Here is a 17022-nt window from a genome sequence, read left to right as displayed (position 1 = left end):
ACTGTGAACATGATTTGAGTCAAAAGCAGAAAACAATCACAATCATAAATCAAGCAGCAAGAACATCCTGAGTGCTTGGAGAGTTTGTGCTTTCATCAGACACAAAACACCTTTCAGTACCATATATTTCAGTAAAATGTGGGGTTGTACAACGCATTTTAGGATTGCACATCCGTAATTCAATCTCTCTTACTATTCTTATACGAAATGGCACGGAAGAATTAAGGTAAAAATCAATGAATTCCACCTCATTGATTCTACCTTAATTTTATTAACTGAAGAAATTGGCAAGTCAAATACACATAATAAATACTGGTGGGAAAAGTACTGTGCACAAATTCCCACTAATGGTGCTTCAATCCAGGCAGAAATAAGTCACTAATTAATTGGCATTAAGTGATTACAAAGGATGCGGTTTGTATTCACGGCCATCTAATTGCTTTAGTATCGGAGGAAAATAAAATCGCATCTCTGGGCAGTAGTCAGCAAACTCGGCTAAGCACGGCGCCGGTATCAAGGCAATGATTCCCGGAGGGATGGCGCGCGTTTCCCGGCGCGAACCGCGCGCGCCTGCCGCCTCCTCGCGGGGAGGCGCCGCCGCAGCACCCCCAGGACCGGGCCCTTCCGCGCCCTAGACGTTGATACACCGCATGTAGGATTCTGCCTCTCGTGTCTTTCTATCTGTGTACCTGAAACGTTCACGGTGATCTGCACAACATAAGTGATTAATCTTTAAATACATAAAATGACGAAACTACCTCATGCACAATTAGTCCAAAAAGCAGCGGGTCTTCTCTAGTGATGTCTGGCAACAGCTCTCTTTATGCAAATGTTTGTAATGTGTGCATGTAAGCTGGGGCATAGCTGTTAAATATTCCTGTTTTTTTCCCAACAAGCTGTGGTACAACAGTTGTATTATCACAGACTGGTTTGGGTTGGATGGAACCTTCAAAGGTCATTCTAGTTCAACATCCCTACAACGAGAAGGGACATCTTCAACTAGATCTGGTTGTTCAGAGCTCCATCCAGCCTGGTCCTGTATGTCTGCAGGGCATGGCACATCTACCACTTCTCTGGGCAACCTGTTCCAGTGGTTTACCACCCTCATTATAAAAAGTTTCTTCCTCACGTCCAGCCTGAACTTCAGGGATTACGCCTTGCTAAGCTTTTCCATTATTATTTGAGCGGCCAGTACTAAAAACCAGGCAAGCATGTATGGCGGATTACCTTTTTACCCATATTGACTTAATAATCAAATAATTAAATCATCTTGACCTGGCCCTGAAAACAGCTGAAATAAACTTCCAAACACCATCTAGCCAAGTGTGTATCCTCACAGTATAAGTTCCATGAGGGCTTTTAGGAGTTCATTCACCATTTTCTATATATAAATGTGATGCAGATCTTTATAATAAAATGCACTATTGCTTTTATATAGGATATTAGGGCTAGCATTTTCAAACTCATCTGGGGGAAAAAAGGATGAACATCTAATTGTACACACTGGGGAAGAGGCACCGTATGAGACAACAGAAGGCTGTTTCAGGATATCCTATCAGCATTTGGAATAAAAGCAGTTAGCCATTGATCCCAACATTAGGCACTGAATTGCAAAGAGGAAGAAAAGCACAAAGCCTACCCTCTCTTCAGGAAAATCCTGTTCCAAGTTGTTACTGATACGCTTCCACTGAAACTGGAGAAGGTACAGTACTGCAGCAACAGAAATCTGCCTTTTAGATCAAAATGCCTTTGCCACAGCTTTTAAATGCAAGTCACTTTCTCTCTTTTTAGACAGATCTCTCACTGGTAATCAGAAGCAATGGAACTGGTACATTGAGATTCATGAACAGCCAAGTAAGTAGTTTTGGGACATTTTGACAATTTAAAATTTTCAATACTTGTCTGAGGCAATTAGTTTGGATCTCTGTATTTTCACATATTGACTAAAAAGTACACAGCAGCCCTTAATATCCTATTTTTTTAACACCTAATGATGACTTCCATTGCCACTCTAACTTTAGAGAAGGTATATTCTTTTATCAGTGTGGCATGCAGTTAAAACTATGCCTCATTATTTTTAGGTAGTATTTGGATTTTCACTCTAAGCATTACCTGAGTGGTCCCATGTGTCAGTGTTATTTCTCTGATAATTAAGGTAGTCTACAGAATATCACACAAAATCAGGGAAGGGCTTGGATGCCTCCTGCTAAAGGAATGAAGCTGAATCAGCTGACTCATTACACTCAGAATTGGCTGCTGCCACCAAGTGCCTTTCATCTACTGGCAATCCCAAATGCATGAGAAGCAGATGAGTATCTAAGACATTCCATTAAGACCAAATAAGGGAACTAATACTAGAGGGGGGCAGACACAAACCCCAAACAAACCAAGAAACCAAAATCTGAAATTATTGTCCATGTCTACGTCATTTAAAAGCCCTGGATAGAAGACAGAACATATTGATTCTGAAAAACCCAGTAGGCAGCACAAGTTCTGGTAACTGGATTGAGAGAAGGTAAAGAGAGAGCTCTGTGAGCATGATGAAGGCTGGAGACCCAGTCTCGAAATTCCAGGCATGGTAATGAACTTACAATAACAGAATAAAAAGTCAGATTCAATCCCATGAAACTAAGCAGATAAAGTCATGTCCTGAAATGATGAATCAAATAAATTGTAACTATTTTATGTTACCTGTAATGCAATGAATTTTTTTCTCAGAGCAAGAGATGATGTTGCTTCCAGTAATATAAGTACAATGAAAAGATAGCTACTGATACAGAAATTATACCTCATCTGTGAAAATGCAGCTGACATGACAGCAAACACAATAATGATGACTCAGTCACACATAAGGACTATAGAGAGAAATCATACAAAACCCGACGCAGGGAAACCAAGCAATTAAGATCAGAAAGCCTGAGGTACAACACTGATCCATGTTCACATGCAAATGTGTCTTCTGATTCTCCTCTAGGCAGATTTTACTGTAATGAGGTAGTATCTGAACATCTTAATCATCTCACTAGACAGACACTAAGTTTCCAACAACAGGCACCATTAATAGGTGACTGGTAACTACCCTACTCTAAACATAAACTGATATTTTGTGAGGAGGGCCACGAGGATGATCAGGGGACTGGAGCACCTCCTGTGTGAAGATAGGATGAGAAAGTTGGGGCTGTTCAGCCTGGAGAAGAGAAGACTGCGTGGAGACCTCCTAGCAGCCTTCCAGTATCTGGAGGGGGCCTATAGGGATGCTGGGGAGGGACTCTTCATTAGGGACTGTAGTGATAGGACAAGGGGTAACGGGTTAAAACTTAAACAGGGGAAGTTTAGATTGGATGTAAGGAGGAAGTTCTTTACTGTGAGGGTGGTGAGGCACTGGAATGGATTGGCCAAAGAAGCTGTGAATGCTCCATCCCTGGCAATGTTCAAGGCCAGGTTGGACAGAGCTTTGGGTGACATGGTTTAGTGTGAGGTGTCCCTGCCCATGGCAGGGGGGCTGGAACTTGATGATCTTAAGGTCCCTTCCAACCCTAACTATTCTATGATTCTATGAAAGTATCAATTATTAAAGTCTCTTTTTTTTTTTTTTTTTTTTGTGTGTAGTCTTTCAGCAAGGAAGAGCAGTTTTGTGGCTTCGACACATCCGCTCCAAGTACTAGCACACAATTAATTTTATTGTTGTTAGATCTATACAATCTTTATATGAAATGGGTTTTGTGCGAGACAGCTACTGATCTTTGACTCTTGAGATACAGGCTATCAATTTTTACTCACATTTATAGCCCCCCTGGCATTCTCCCCAGCAGCTTTATGTCAACGTATGAGAAGGTTTTCACAGTTGCCAGTTTTGAAGTACAACTGCAGCTTTAAGTTTGCCAATTTTTAAAGTGGCAACATAAAAGTGTAATGGGCAGGTCTTAAAGAGCCTTGCTTGCTTCACCTGAACCTACAGCTGACTATGTCAAATTAAGCACCAAGGAAAGTTTGATGCAAACAAGAACAAGATCAAACAGCTGCTCTCTAATGAAAACACCTCACACATTAGACTTCTCAATGACACATCAAAGCTCCAGGAACAGAAGCATTTTAAAGCTTTATGCAATTTGACCTAGGCACACTTACAAGAAATGAAGGCTGAACAGTGAAAGCCTAAGAATAGGAGAACCAGTTTTTACTGGTACACAGACTAGGAAGTGCTTTTATGAAGAGATAAAATCTGTTCTTGTTCACAATCACTAGCTCTCCTTTGTAGCTTTGACAAGCGTTCCCCATTTATATAAAAGCAGCAAATTGGTAGCACATGGGCAGAATGTATTATCTTTAGTGAGCTGCTCCTTTTATACTTAGGAACCTGTCTTTACTGACTGAGTTAAAACTGCTTATCAACTGATGACATTCACTCCTCAGCTGAAAGGCAGAAAAAACTCCAAAAGCCACCAAGCAATAAAATCAGGTTTTGTATGTTAAAATTACTTTAAACTGGTAATCCAAATATGGGAAAGTGTGTCAGGAGCCCAAAGTGGATCTGTAAGAGAGTAAAGATGATTACACCTGAGGCAGTAACCACCCCTGTACTTTGCTACTCCTGGAAATGTTCTCAATTATTCAAACAGCCACCTCGCAGACAAAGTGGTGCCAGAGAACTGATGTGGTTTCTGGCTGTCATAGTTTCATGAAACTAAGCATTTTATCAGGTGGTGAGACTTCTAGATTTTTCAGTGTTTATATATTTGTAATCACACATACACAAACAGTTTACTTGTGGGAAAAGAACAGCTTGAGATGAAAAATTCCAAAACATAGAATCATAGAATAGTTAGGATTGGAAAGGACCTTAAGATCATCTAGTTCCAAACCCCATGGGCAGGGACTCCTCACACTAGACTGTGTTGCTCAAGGCTCTCTCCAACCTTACCTCGAACATTGCCAGGGATGAAGCATTCACAGCTTCCTTGGGCAGCCTGTTCCAGTGCCTCACCACCCTCACAATAAAGAGCTTCTTCCTTACATCTAACCTGAACCACCCATTTAAGTTCTATCCCATTACTCCTTGTCCTACCATTTCAATGATACCTGAAATTCTCCCTTAAAAGTTTGTCAAACTAACATTAAAAACTATGATAATCAGTTCTTGAACTAAGAGAATTAGAAGTAAATCTGTTACCATGTTGCTACTCCTGTTGGTATACAGCTCCACCTGCAAATATACAGCCAAGAAAGGGACAAGGGAGATCCAAAAGAATGGAGTCTCCTTAGCAGTTATCAAAAGCATACATGCTTCATTCTGCAGCCATACCTGTCCCCACCTACACAGGTTTGTTGCTTGAGCACAAAAACATGAGGAACTATAAGTAACAGGCAAATTATATCAAAGAAGTCATTTGTTGGGTAACCCTTAAACCTTGCATAGAGGTAGCCAGCATTTGCTCTCTGTGTTACTTGGCATGCAGTTACTCTTTCACACTACAAAGGCCTGGAAAGCACGGCTAACAGCACTTCCCTGCCTTACAGGCCCAATACCGGAAGGGTTGCGAATCCCTCACTGTCCTGGGTTCAGCAGTAGCAGTCAGTTTTTCTCCTTAGTAGCTGGTGCAGCGCTGTGTTTTGACTTTCAGCCTGGGAACAGAATTGATAACACCAATGTTTTTAGTTGTTGCTAAGTAATGTTTACTCTGATCAAGGACTTTGTGAGTCTCATGCTCTGCCAGGGATGAGGGGAGGCTGGGAGGAAGCAGAGACAGGACACCTGACCCAAACTAGCCAAAGAGGTATTCCATACCACAGCACGTCATGCCCAGGGAGGTAACTGGGAGTTACCCGGAAGGCTCTGTCTGGGGGGGTTGAACTCGTTTGGCGGTGGTATTGTATTCTCTTCTCTTGCTATTTTCTCTTATCATTATTATCATTGGTGGTAGCAGCAGTGATTTGTGTTATACCTTAGTTACTCAGCTGTTCTTATCTCAATCCATGGGAGTTACATTCTCTCGATTCTCCTCCCCATCCCTCCGGGAGCGGGGAGGTGGGGGGGGGGGGGGGGGGGGCGGGAAGGAAAGAAAGAGGGAGAAAAGGAGGGGGGGAGCGAATGGATGAGCTGTGTGACTCGGTTTGAACCGCGACACTCACACACAGCATTACCGGCTAATCTTCTTCCCTATGGTGGCCACTTGGTGGCGTGTCTGAAGGCTGTTATGTTCATCACACACTATACAGCTGTAAGGCAGCCGGACAAGAGCTAGGGTCTCTACCCTCACCCCAAGCAGGCCAAGGGGGCTGCAACAGCCCTGTGACCAGAAGCATACTATCATCACCCAAACACCTCAGCATTCACCCACAGCTGGCGGCAACACGGATCTGAAGCATAACCAGGCACGTGCCACAAACACACAACCAGCTAAAGCAAGCCCTTGGATACACAAGCACCCCTAAGGCCGCCGAGATGGCAGGGCCTGGAAGGGCACAGGGAGCTCTGAAACATCCGGGCCGGCTCAGCCTGCCTCCAGCAGGACTCCCTGCTGCTCGTCCGAGCGAGCAAGCGCGCGGGTGAATGGTCGGTACTATAGACATACACAAACCCTCTCTTCCCGTCGCCACCACCGGGGCGAACAGCAGCGCCACAGCCAATACATATACCCTCCCGCCCCGGCAGAGGCCATGCTAGCCAATAGGCAGCGAGAGCAGGCACGCAGGGAGGTGAGGAACTTGAGAACCCCATTGAGAAACTTTCCGGCCCCTAGAGGGCGTGAATGAGACTGAACTTCAGTCACCGGCACCGCGCTCTTCCTCCAACCGGAGCGTCTTCCCTCATCGCTCTCCCCAGATTGGCTAACAGATGGCAGGAGGGCCTTAGCACAACCTTTTCCCCAATAGAAAGGCAACGCTGCGTGACAGGCTTTCAGATCAGCCAATTACTGCCGGCGTGACCCCCCCCCCCCCTTCTCTGTTGCAAAATGGCGGCGACAGCTCCCGCGCCAGCTCCTCCCGCGGCGGCTCCGGCGCAGAGTCCGACGCCGGCGCCCACCACACCGACGGGAAACGCTCCCCCTACTGCCGCGCCGCTCCCGCCTGCCACTCCAGCACCGCCGCCGCCGGCCACGCCGCTGTCGGCCGCGCTCTCGGGCCCGTTCCCCGGCGGCCGCGTGGTGCGGCTGCACCCGGTCGTGCTCGCCTCCATCGTGGACAGCTTCGAGCGGCGCAACGAGGGCGCGGCGCGGGTCATCGGGACGCTGCTGGGTAAGAGCCGCCGACAGCGGGGAGAGCAGCCCAGCTCCCCCACGGTGCCCCTCTAACCGTGCTGCCCTCCCGCAGGGACTGTGGACAAACACTCGGTGGAGGTCACTAACTGCTTCTCCGTCCCTCACAACGAGTCCGAAGATGAGGTACGGAGTGCGGGACAGCCCGGGCTGTAGAGCGGGCAGTGGGTCTCTCGGCGATTGCTGGGGAGCGGGGGTGTGTGCTGCCCGTGTGCCGCCCCTGATGGCGGCGTGAGGGCTTATAGCCGTGTTGTCCGCCGTTAAGGGGTAAGGGCTCAGCATCCCTGTAGCCATCTGACTTGGGCCTGTCCCGTTTCTTAGGTGGCAGTCGATATGGAATTTGCCAAAAACATGTACGAGTTGCACAAGAAGGTGTCTCCTAACGAGATCATCTTGGGCTGGTAAGTTCTCCTTCTGCAAGAACATGCAAGCAGTTCTGTTGGTCCCTTAACTAATTGAAATACATCATTCTCCTTGTCACAGGTTGAGAAGCAGAAGCACTAATGCTTGTGACAGTAAGATCTTGCAACTCTTGTTATAGAATCAGTTGTAAAGCTTTTGCAGCTCACAAGAGGAAGAGATGGTGTTGGGGATGTACAGGATTTGGTTTTGTATCTGTCTAGCAAAGATATCACAAAGCAGTGATGAGTTAGAGAATGCCTGCATGGCTTTGCTAGAAGGACATAGCCACCTGTAATACAGCCTGCACCATAGAAGATAACTGGTTAGAAAGAAAGGAGGACACAGGAGAGTAGCTTAGAGTACCAAAGGCCTCAGGAGGCATGCAGAGAAGTTCTCTGCTGAGAAAAGGTGGGAGTATGTGTGTGTGGGATGCGAAGCAAGATCAGTATGATGTCAGTGCCTGAGTGTGTGGATGGCTCTATTAGTCTTTTAATGCTCCCCTGTTCCTACAGAATAGCTCAGTTCTGTTCCTGTGGAGCAGACCTTAACCACCTTCTAATGGCACAGCAAAGTGCAGTTCTGATGACAGGAGTCTTCCTGTGAAGCTAATTGCAGAGCACTTAAAGGAGCTAGATTAACGAGTTGTTCCTCCTGCAGAGAGATGCTTTGTGGAAGATCTACTTGGTTGGTCCAGATTTGTTTGGTATGCTTTGACTTACACAGAATTAAAGAGTTGCTCCAGAACATAGTCAGATAACTGAATTTTGCGTGTCTGATGTCAACTGTACTAACTCTTTATGGCTGGTACTACAACACTGGTCTTGTGCATGTTTTTGCCATGGGTATGCTCATTCTGTAATTCTTACAAACTGCAAATTCCTTAGTTAAAACACTGGTATTTAATATGCTTCTGCAGCTCAGTACTTGGAAATGAGTGGTTTAGGATAAAAACCTGTTGAATACCAACAGTACCAAACACCGGGCACTAGAATGTTGGAAGAATGGCTCCTCAACCTGTGATTTTTTATTTATTTTTTTTTTAAGGTATGCAACAGGCCATGACATCACAGAACATTCTGTCCTGATCCATGAGTATTACAGCCGGGAAGCGCACAATCCAATCCATCTCACTGTGGACACGAGTCTCCAGAATTCACGCATGAGCATTAAAGCCTATGTCAGGTACTCCGGGAGGCTGCATTTCTGGGAGGGGAGTTACCTGAATTATTAAGAGACCACATCAGGGCAACGAGAAACATAGTGGGCTGCAGTGTCCCATTTTGAACAATGCTGCACAGTAGCTAAAACACAGTAGAGAGCCAGGGATCAAGCTTACTTCTCACTGGAATGTCCTGACCACTGTATGTAAGCTGAAAGACCTAACCATTCCTACTTCACTGGTGTGGGGAATTGTGACTTCATTAGTAATGTTCTGAACATCTTTGTGACATTTCACAGGATTCACATAAATAGTGTTAATGTCACTAACTTCCATCACATTGTCATAATGCTAGCCTGTAGTTACTGGCTTTATGGCTTGGCAGTTTATTTATGCAGCTTGGAGGATTAGTGCAGTTAAGACGATTGAAACTGCATCTTTTTTATCAGTCTTTATTCCCCCCAATCCCTTCCATTTCTATCAGTTAATAATAGAGATTAAATACTGAGAAATGAACCTATTCCACCTCACTGTTCTTCCTAGCACCAGCTGTAGAGCTCTCCTCTTTAAGAAACAAAACCCCAGCCTTTCTTTATAGTGGAAGTCTACTGCACATCTTCAAAAAGGAAGCTGTTCCCTGACATCTTAAAGCATAAATGCACTTCAAATACTTTGACTAATAGGAATAATAAAAGTGTTGAGAGTGCTTTGTAATTGAATCTGTCGTATTTTTGTTTGTTACTTAAGCGATTTCTCAAAGTGTGGCATATTTCAGGATAGAAGAATACCTGCTCTATAAGCAAGAAGCAATTGTGGCTAAGAAGATAATACTTAGCTCTTCATGCATTCATGCTGACAACATCAGACCAGCTAGGAATATTCTCGGTTGAAAATGAGCAATTAATAGTATGGCAGACCTATTTTCTGTCCTCAGTTATTCATGGTCTTAATATTGCTGGTTTTGGTGAGAATGAGTAACATACTCATGTTTACGCTTCAGTGCTAACAGAGATTATTGAGATGGAAATTATTACTTCCTCCCTTAAATATATCCATGCTGAAAACTTTTTGTTGTTCTTTTTTCCCTAGTGCCCCAATGGGAGTCCCTGGTAAAACTATGGGCGTGATGTTCACACCTCTGACAGTGAAGTATGTTTATTATGATACAGAGCGGATAGGAGGTGAATCTTTTCTTCCTATTTTGGCTATAGGCATTGTTGTGACACTGTTTAAATGTTGGGTTTTTTTTTTTTAACTCTGGTAAAATTGCCGTTCTGTGAATTCTACTGGAAATAAGACTGTCTTGCTGAAGTCCTCAACAAGTTGGTTTCTGTGACAGTTTTTTTTACTTATCCCTCTTTTGCTTTCAGTGGATCTTATCATGAAGACTTGTTTTAGCCCTAACCGAGTGATTGGCTTGTCCAGTGACTTACAGCAGGTGGGGTCTGCATCAGCCAGGATTCAGGACACTCTCACCATGGTGCTGCAGTATGCAGAGGATGTGTTGGTAAGGCAAACTTTTTATAAGCCAGCAAATAAGTTTCATGTAAGCTTGTTTTCTTTTTCTATACTTTCTCTCTGGGACATAAACTTGCTGAGTTTTACTCATGTTGAAATGTATGTTTCTTATACTTAGTCTGGCAAAGTGGCTGCTGACAACACTGTTGGTCGTTTCCTGATGGATCTCATTAATCAGGTGCCAAAGATTTCACCAGAGGACTTTGAGACAATGTTGAACAGCAATATCAATGTAAGTTCATCATCCAGTTTTTTCAGTTGACAGCAATTCTGAAAATTTGTCATACAGACACAAATTTGTCTGCAATCAAAACAATCTTTGATTTCATACAAACATGTTAAGAGAAGATATAGCCCTTTTGTATCAGTAATTTGATGTTTTAAAAGCTGAAGGTGGATAGATCAGTTCACCATAATAATCTTGAAAGCAACTGCGAATTGAGAGGGTAAGTTCTAAAGTACTTAGGAATTATGCAAGTAATCTGAAAGCCAGCACCAGCTCTTTTAAAGAGTGACTGTACATTACAAATTACCAGGCTTAAAACAGTATGGATTACAAGGATGGACTACAACTTGTGACTTGCCAGCTTCCTTTGCCTGAGCTGAAGTTCTGTCTCCTTGCATAACACTTAGGACATGAGCAGGGTTTTAGTTTGCTACCTTACTTCTGTAACTGAATTTTAGAAAGCAAAAGCTAAGTTTCTGAATGTGTTGTTCAGCCACAGTCTGCAAGACCAGAACTAATTTTTAATTTTGCTTATACCCTTTGAATTGCCTGGTTAACATGGGTGAACTCGGAGTTAAAATTTCACAGGCAGTTTCATATTCTGGGAATACCAAACCCTTCTTCCTATGAGAGAAGCACTCCTAATAGCTGACTGTAAACTGCTTTACAGGTGTTAAAAATTCAACTCCCTAATAGGCTATCATCTTTGTTAGTATTTCTCATCACTGTGGGTTGTTTTTTTTTCCTCCTCTCAGGACTTGCTGATGGTAACCTACTTGGCAAACCTCACACAGTCACAGATTGCTCTCAATGAAAAACTTCTGAGTTTATAAAGAAAATTGTGCCACCCTACACGTCAAAGAGCCTGAAGAATGGGCAGAATCACTTTTCTATGTTGTTGCGAAATTTCCCCAGATGTTAATTTAATTACCTAGATGACTTGGTTTACATCTCTGTTTCCATTGCCCTGAAAAATCCTTACCATGGTTTAGGAAATTCATGGGAATGGCTGCAATTTAGATGAGCCCAGTATTTTTAAATTGATTACACGAGTCTTTTGTCTCCTGGGTTTATGTACTTGTATAACAAAATACAGCATTATTGTAAGAATGTATTTGAAATAAAAGTTCCACTGCAATGGCAAGATTGGCTTCTGTCCAGAAAAAAAACTTGTTTCATTCATTATTGTATAATGAATCCGCTTGTGAAAGAAAAGGGGAGATAACATGGCATCAGGAAAGAAAACCAGAGTGGATGCAAGTCAACTTCAGTTCTCCAGGCTTCTTTGCAGGTTTTTTTTCAGCTGTTAAAGCACACTGAAAGTATGACTTCTTGTGTTGCACGTGATACGGAGGACTACAGGATGTTATGGCCACTGATTTATTAGTGGTGCTGTGTGTGTGCCCTTCTTCAGCACGGTACTGACGAAGTATGAGACTGAATTCAGACTTTTAGAAGTCTGTTTAGCTGTCCTGAGGGGGAAGGTTGTATGATGAATTCTAAGTGTCCCTCTTCTACAACATAATTGTTCCCCCTAATTACTAATGATGATTTCTGATGCCTCACATCTGTTTTGATAAATGAATTTGAAATTTACCAAGAGTGGGACTCAGGTTACAGATCTGTAGATCCTGTACTAGTTCCAATGTGGAGAATTTCCCCAGTGACTAAATGCTAAGTTCTAATTGCAAGGACAAGGTACATGAAAACTGAAGGTATAGCAAAGATTCTCACCTCTTTGAAAATGTTATTTGTGAGCATTAAGTAAGTTCAAACTCAGCTCTCATTTTTTATAAGTCTGAATAAAAATCTTTGGTTTCCCTTCTTGTCTTTAAACTTAATATTCATAACCTTGGCCATTTAAATATTTTGCAGATTTTCAGGTCAAGGTGTTCTTTAAAGTAAGCCTTGAAATAGGTGGAGGGAAAGAGCAAGCAGCAAAGCAGGATAAGTCTCTCAATTACAACAAAAAAATTTGGGAAGAAAGGATAACATCCTTTCCTTGATCTCTCCTCTGCAGTAAACTCTTGCCATTCCCTGTTAGGAAAACTAAATGTTAGAAGATAATATGTAAGAAGAAAAATTTTAAATGCTGTACAAGTTGAATAGCTATGCTATCTAATAAGCACAAAATGCAAAGCCCTGAAAAGATTAATTTGTGATCATTGTTACAGAAAATGTATCATAGAATTTGCCACTCCTTGCAAGTACCTGAAGACTAATGATACATCAGAAGGGACTGAGGTTATGTCTTCCTAGGTAGATTCACTGCAAAGCAGAGGCGTCGGGAGACAATCCATAGATTTGGTTGTATGTCAGACCCCACAGTGACAAATGCTTGGAACTGAAATAGGAAAAGAACAATTGCCTGTTTAGAAACCCTGTATCTGATTCCATCCATTCTGTCCCTTTTTACTGGGTGAACAGCACATTGTGAACCTTACTTTACTGCTGGAACTTTGAATGCCTGATTTCAAATTTCAGGGGCCATTCTTGTGAAGGACAATATTTCAAACGTAAATGTAATGCATCATTTTGTTTAATTGTAAAGCCTGGCTTCACATAGGAGACATTCCTCCTCTGGAATTTGAAAGTCTAGACAGGAATTCCTAAAACTATCTTATGTATGTGAATTGCTCCACTTTATGAAAATCTATCTAAAAACTTGAAGTTCAATAGAAAATCTGGTGGGGAAAGCTTGGGAGTCAAGAAACATCACCAAGGATTTCAAGCTTTAACTTCCTATTGATTTGTAAACCATAAATTTCTTGGATTAATTAGGGGAGTTTTTCCTTGTTTTGTTTTTTTTTTTTGTTTGTTTGTTTAGGATGCATTGCTTCAAATAACTTTGATAATAGTCGGGATAGATAGGTCTCTGTGTATGCTTCTATATACAATGTTTATTATATTTAATCATATTAGTGCCCGTACTAATACAAGTTTTTGTATCCTCTGTGGTATGTTCAGCCGTTTTGTTTTCTTAGATGTCTTCTCTGAATGAGTACAACTATAGTGGACATTACTCTATTACATGTTTATTTCTGGCAATGTGCATGTTTTCCTTGGAAGTATTAGGCTTTAAAATATCTTGCTTAAATGGCTCTGTTAACCACCTCCTAGCACTCAAATATTTAATTGCTCAAACGATGGTAAGATCTTTCCTTGTATCCTAGCTTAGTTGAGCTGATCTTGGGTTTTTACCTCAGCATGTTCTTGAAAACTTATTTTCCTCAATATACACAATATTCATGACAGAGTTTACTGTGACAATTGAGTCTCTTGTTCTCTTTTGATATGCTGTGTATGTAGGAAAGTTAGAGGGGTGTATAAAGTCAGTCCACCTTGCTGCCTTGGACCCTTCTCAGACATGTAATCTCAGTCAGCCTCAACAAAGGAATAGAGTTTCAGCAAAGCATCTCTTGGCAGTACAAAGTGGCAATGAAACCTTGTGTTTTTGCACTTAGCATGATGACTTCTGACAACCCGCAGTTTAATTAGCATGCAGATGCTACGCTTTGCTCTAACATCTTCCTAGTGTAGTAAGACAGTGGTTGCTCACATCTTTGAGCAAGTGCATGTAAAATCCACAAGCACATGAAAGTACTTAGTGTTATACTATCTTTAATAGAAATGCCACGTTGAAAATGCAGGGAGGAGCTGGTAATGCTCAAGTATTTCCTAACTGATGAGTCTCAACAGTAGAAAGAAGGCGGTGTACCACAATGGAAATTGCAGGTACCTGGTAGTAATTAGTTTCCCTGTGCTCTGTTGTGTTGCAAGACTTGCAGATGACATTTAGATGATTCTTCAAGAGATGTTAGTGGATAGGCAGTGTGCAACAGTCAGGTTTCAGGCTTCTTATGACTGCTACCAGGTATTTAGGATCAATAATGCACAGAACACTCCTGGTGGTAGTTGTGACCAGGATTAGAATACGATCTAAAGGGAGTCCTTCCAGACTGCATTGTGTTACTGTTAGTTTGCCAGTTAAGATAAAAAGCAGTTGGAATTTGACATTCTAAGTGTGTGCAACTACAGTGTTTATACTATGTTTCTTTGGGTAGAGAAAGACGTTTGTGCTAATTTGGTGTGTTTAACAGATACTTCATTGTTGCCATCTTCTCTGGTTCACTAACTACCTTAGAAGGAGTCTTCTGAATCATAAATTCATCTCTTCCCTGTCTCAACCAACTAAACCTTAAGTTCTACTTCAAATATACCTAAATATAACTCCTTTGTCCTTACTAAGTTCTTATGTTATGCTCTTTCTGGTATTTATACATAATCTATATATTTATACATAATAGGTATTTATACATAATAGGTAGCCATTGTACTGTAGCTTTCATTTTACTAAGCATGGTAAGCTTCATCTCCTTTCCACTGATGCACTGTCTATGCTTTGAACACTTAGCAGCCCACTTAAAGCTTAAATCCAGTCTTTTCTGAACATGAGTTGGTAAAGACCATACCCACATCAATTATATTACAATTAATATAAGAATATATTAATACTTTCCTGTTACAAAGTCCTTGTTTGCCTCTTGGTGTCTGTTATGTAGTGTGATTGAGCATCCCAATCTCATGCCCCTGCTCTCATATGCACCTGAGCTCCAATTTGCCAAGAAAATGATTAATTTAAGCACATGAACTGACATTATGAAACTTTTTAATTAAAAAAGTCTAAATCCATGTATTTCTCCTGGTTTGGATTATTCTCAGTATTGTCAACAGCTCACAGTTTTCTCAGCAGGTATCAGCAGTTAGCTTATTCCTAACTTTTGTGCCCTACTCAGTTAAGATTTGGAATTGATCCCAGACCAGTTTAACAGAATTCTGCAAGTTCCCTTTTCAACACAGCCTTTGTTCTTTCTTACAAGTTTTTTTATCCTTGCTCATGTTAATTCCTCTCTTCTGTACTTTAACTAATTTTGGGTTCTTGTCAACCCTTCTGTGGATGTCCAAGTGGTTTATACTGCATTCCTCATTTAGAATGTACTTAGTGTCAGACTGACCCAGTATGGCCAATTATTGATCTTTGATAAACGATGCGTTCAGTTGGGAGCCTTGGAAAGTGGAGATAAGACTAATTGTTCTATATGGTGAAAATAACAAACTTTTTATTTTGCTATCTGCAATTTGATACTTAAAAAATACTCACTGCCAGAATTACAATTTGCATTGTAGCTACTGCATTACAATTTTGGCGACTATTCCCATATACTGGGATGAAGGTCACTAAGTTGCTTTGTTAGCTGAGTCATTTAAGTTTCTTGGCAAAACGCTTAAGTCTGCTGCAAAGAGGAAGTAGTGTTTTGGTGTGTGATTTAGTGAACTTGTGGATATATGCTATCTATATCTGAAATGCATGGGCTTAATTGTAAGGATTAAAAAGCTGATTGTGAAAAATATTGGATGTGCTGCTCTTCTAAGCAGTCTAGCTGAAAATCCTGCTGTTCTCCTCTGCTTTGAGAAAGGGTAAAGCTTCTAATTCTAGTGTGCTTCCACACAGCAGAACTAGAGACCCTGGCAGCAGCTGACTTGTAAGGTTTGTGTGAAATCTTAATGTTTGGACTACAGTGGGTGGAACCCTAACATGACTCATGGGGTAGTGACTCTCACTTGAGCAGCTAACCAAACACATGGCTCTTCCTGAAGTAAACTGAACTTGCTCTGCTCCCTGTGCATGTAGAATGCTAACTCAACAGTTAACTTTGAGTATCTGCATTTTAATTACTGCAGTCACATGGTAGTGTAACAGGAAAAGTAAGTTTTAGTGCAAAACTTAGACTTGGGTCACTGTAGTGTCCTGTTGGATTATTATACTTTGACCTATGGTTCAGAGCTGACCAGATCTTGCTTATCACAAACTATGGAAGGTGGGGGTGGGGGAGCGTGGGTTGTGTGTGTGCTTGGTTGGCTTTGATTATTTTTGTTTGTTTGTTCCATGTTTGGTGTTTTTTTTTGTTTGTTTGTTTTTTTTAATTTAACTATATTGGCTAAAACAGAACATTAAAAGTAATGCTTCATGTTATTTAAGTGGGAAACAATATTTCAACCATGATACATAGCACAAAGAAGCAGCAATCCTTTAGTGATCTGTATCACCAACAATAAATTACTCTGGAAAACAAAGATTTTTCAGCTCTATTCATAGTGCTCAGCAGAACTATGTAGTTGAAAGCAAAGACCCTCCAGACCAGAATTCTGTCCAGCATCATGTCTTAGCAGAAGATACAAGGATATTACAAAAGAGCAAGAGTTTGTCTCTCAACTTCACTAAAGTTGAATTTTCTAATAGTGAAAAGCTGCCTTGAATCTCCATGAGGTTTTAGAAGCTTTCCTTAATGTATTGACTGTAGCTATAGTAACAAACCAAGTGATTTCCTTAAATATAGGGAGTGAAATTAGATGACCACAATGGTTTCATTCCATGCTTTTAAAAAGTAATTTGAGATATT

General features: G+C 41.7%; 1 protein-coding gene and 1 long non-coding RNA gene across 4 annotated transcripts in view; one reads left to right on the top strand and one right to left on the bottom strand.

Annotated features, from left to right (window-relative positions):
• The first annotated feature begins 6928 nt into the window (after nucleotides 1-6928).
• EIF3F (eukaryotic translation initiation factor 3 subunit F) lies at nucleotides 6929-11705 on the top strand. Its single transcript, XM_065671744.1, has 8 exons — nucleotides 6929-7236; nucleotides 7312-7382; nucleotides 7578-7657; nucleotides 8703-8840; nucleotides 9907-9998; nucleotides 10188-10324; nucleotides 10454-10567; nucleotides 11317-11705. The coding sequence occupies exons 1-8, from the start codon at nucleotides 6954-6956 to the stop codon at nucleotides 11392-11394; spliced, it is 993 nt and encodes a 330-aa protein (XP_065527816.1). The 5' UTR covers nucleotides 6929-6953; the 3' UTR covers nucleotides 11395-11705.
• LOC136010469 (uncharacterized) overlaps nucleotides 8652-17022 on the bottom strand; it is an 11301-nt gene continuing 2930 nt past the window's right edge. For all 3 annotated transcript variants that reach the window (XR_010610889.1, XR_010610888.1, XR_010610887.1), the window contains 2 exons: nucleotides 12773-12905; nucleotides 8652-8877 (listed from right to left, as the gene is read on the bottom strand). This is a non-coding gene — a long non-coding RNA (uncharacterized LOC136010469). The remainder of the gene's footprint in view (nucleotides 8878-12772; nucleotides 12906-17022) is intronic.

The sequence above is a fragment of the Lathamus discolor genome, chromosome 3, assembly GCF_037157495.1.
Source record: "Lathamus discolor isolate bLatDis1 chromosome 3, bLatDis1.hap1, whole genome shotgun sequence".
Classification (NCBI taxonomy): Eukaryota; Metazoa; Chordata; class Aves; order Psittaciformes; family Psittacidae; genus Lathamus; species Lathamus discolor.
The sequence above is the reverse complement of the archived record's forward strand: the minus strand, read 5'-3'. Positions and strand labels throughout refer to the sequence as shown.

Coding starts and splice junctions, on each gene's coding strand:
- EIF3F (XM_065671744.1), top strand. CDS start 6,954: ATGGCGGCGACAGCTCCCGCGCCAGCTCCTCCCGCGGCGGCTCCGGCG. Junction 7,383..7,577: donor ACAACGAGTCCGAAGATGAG/GTACGGAGTGCG, acceptor CCCGTTTCTTAG/GTGGCAGTCGATATGGAATT. Junction 9,999..10,187: donor TGATACAGAGCGGATAGGAG/GTGAATCTTTTC, acceptor TTTTGCTTTCAG/TGGATCTTATCATGAAGACT.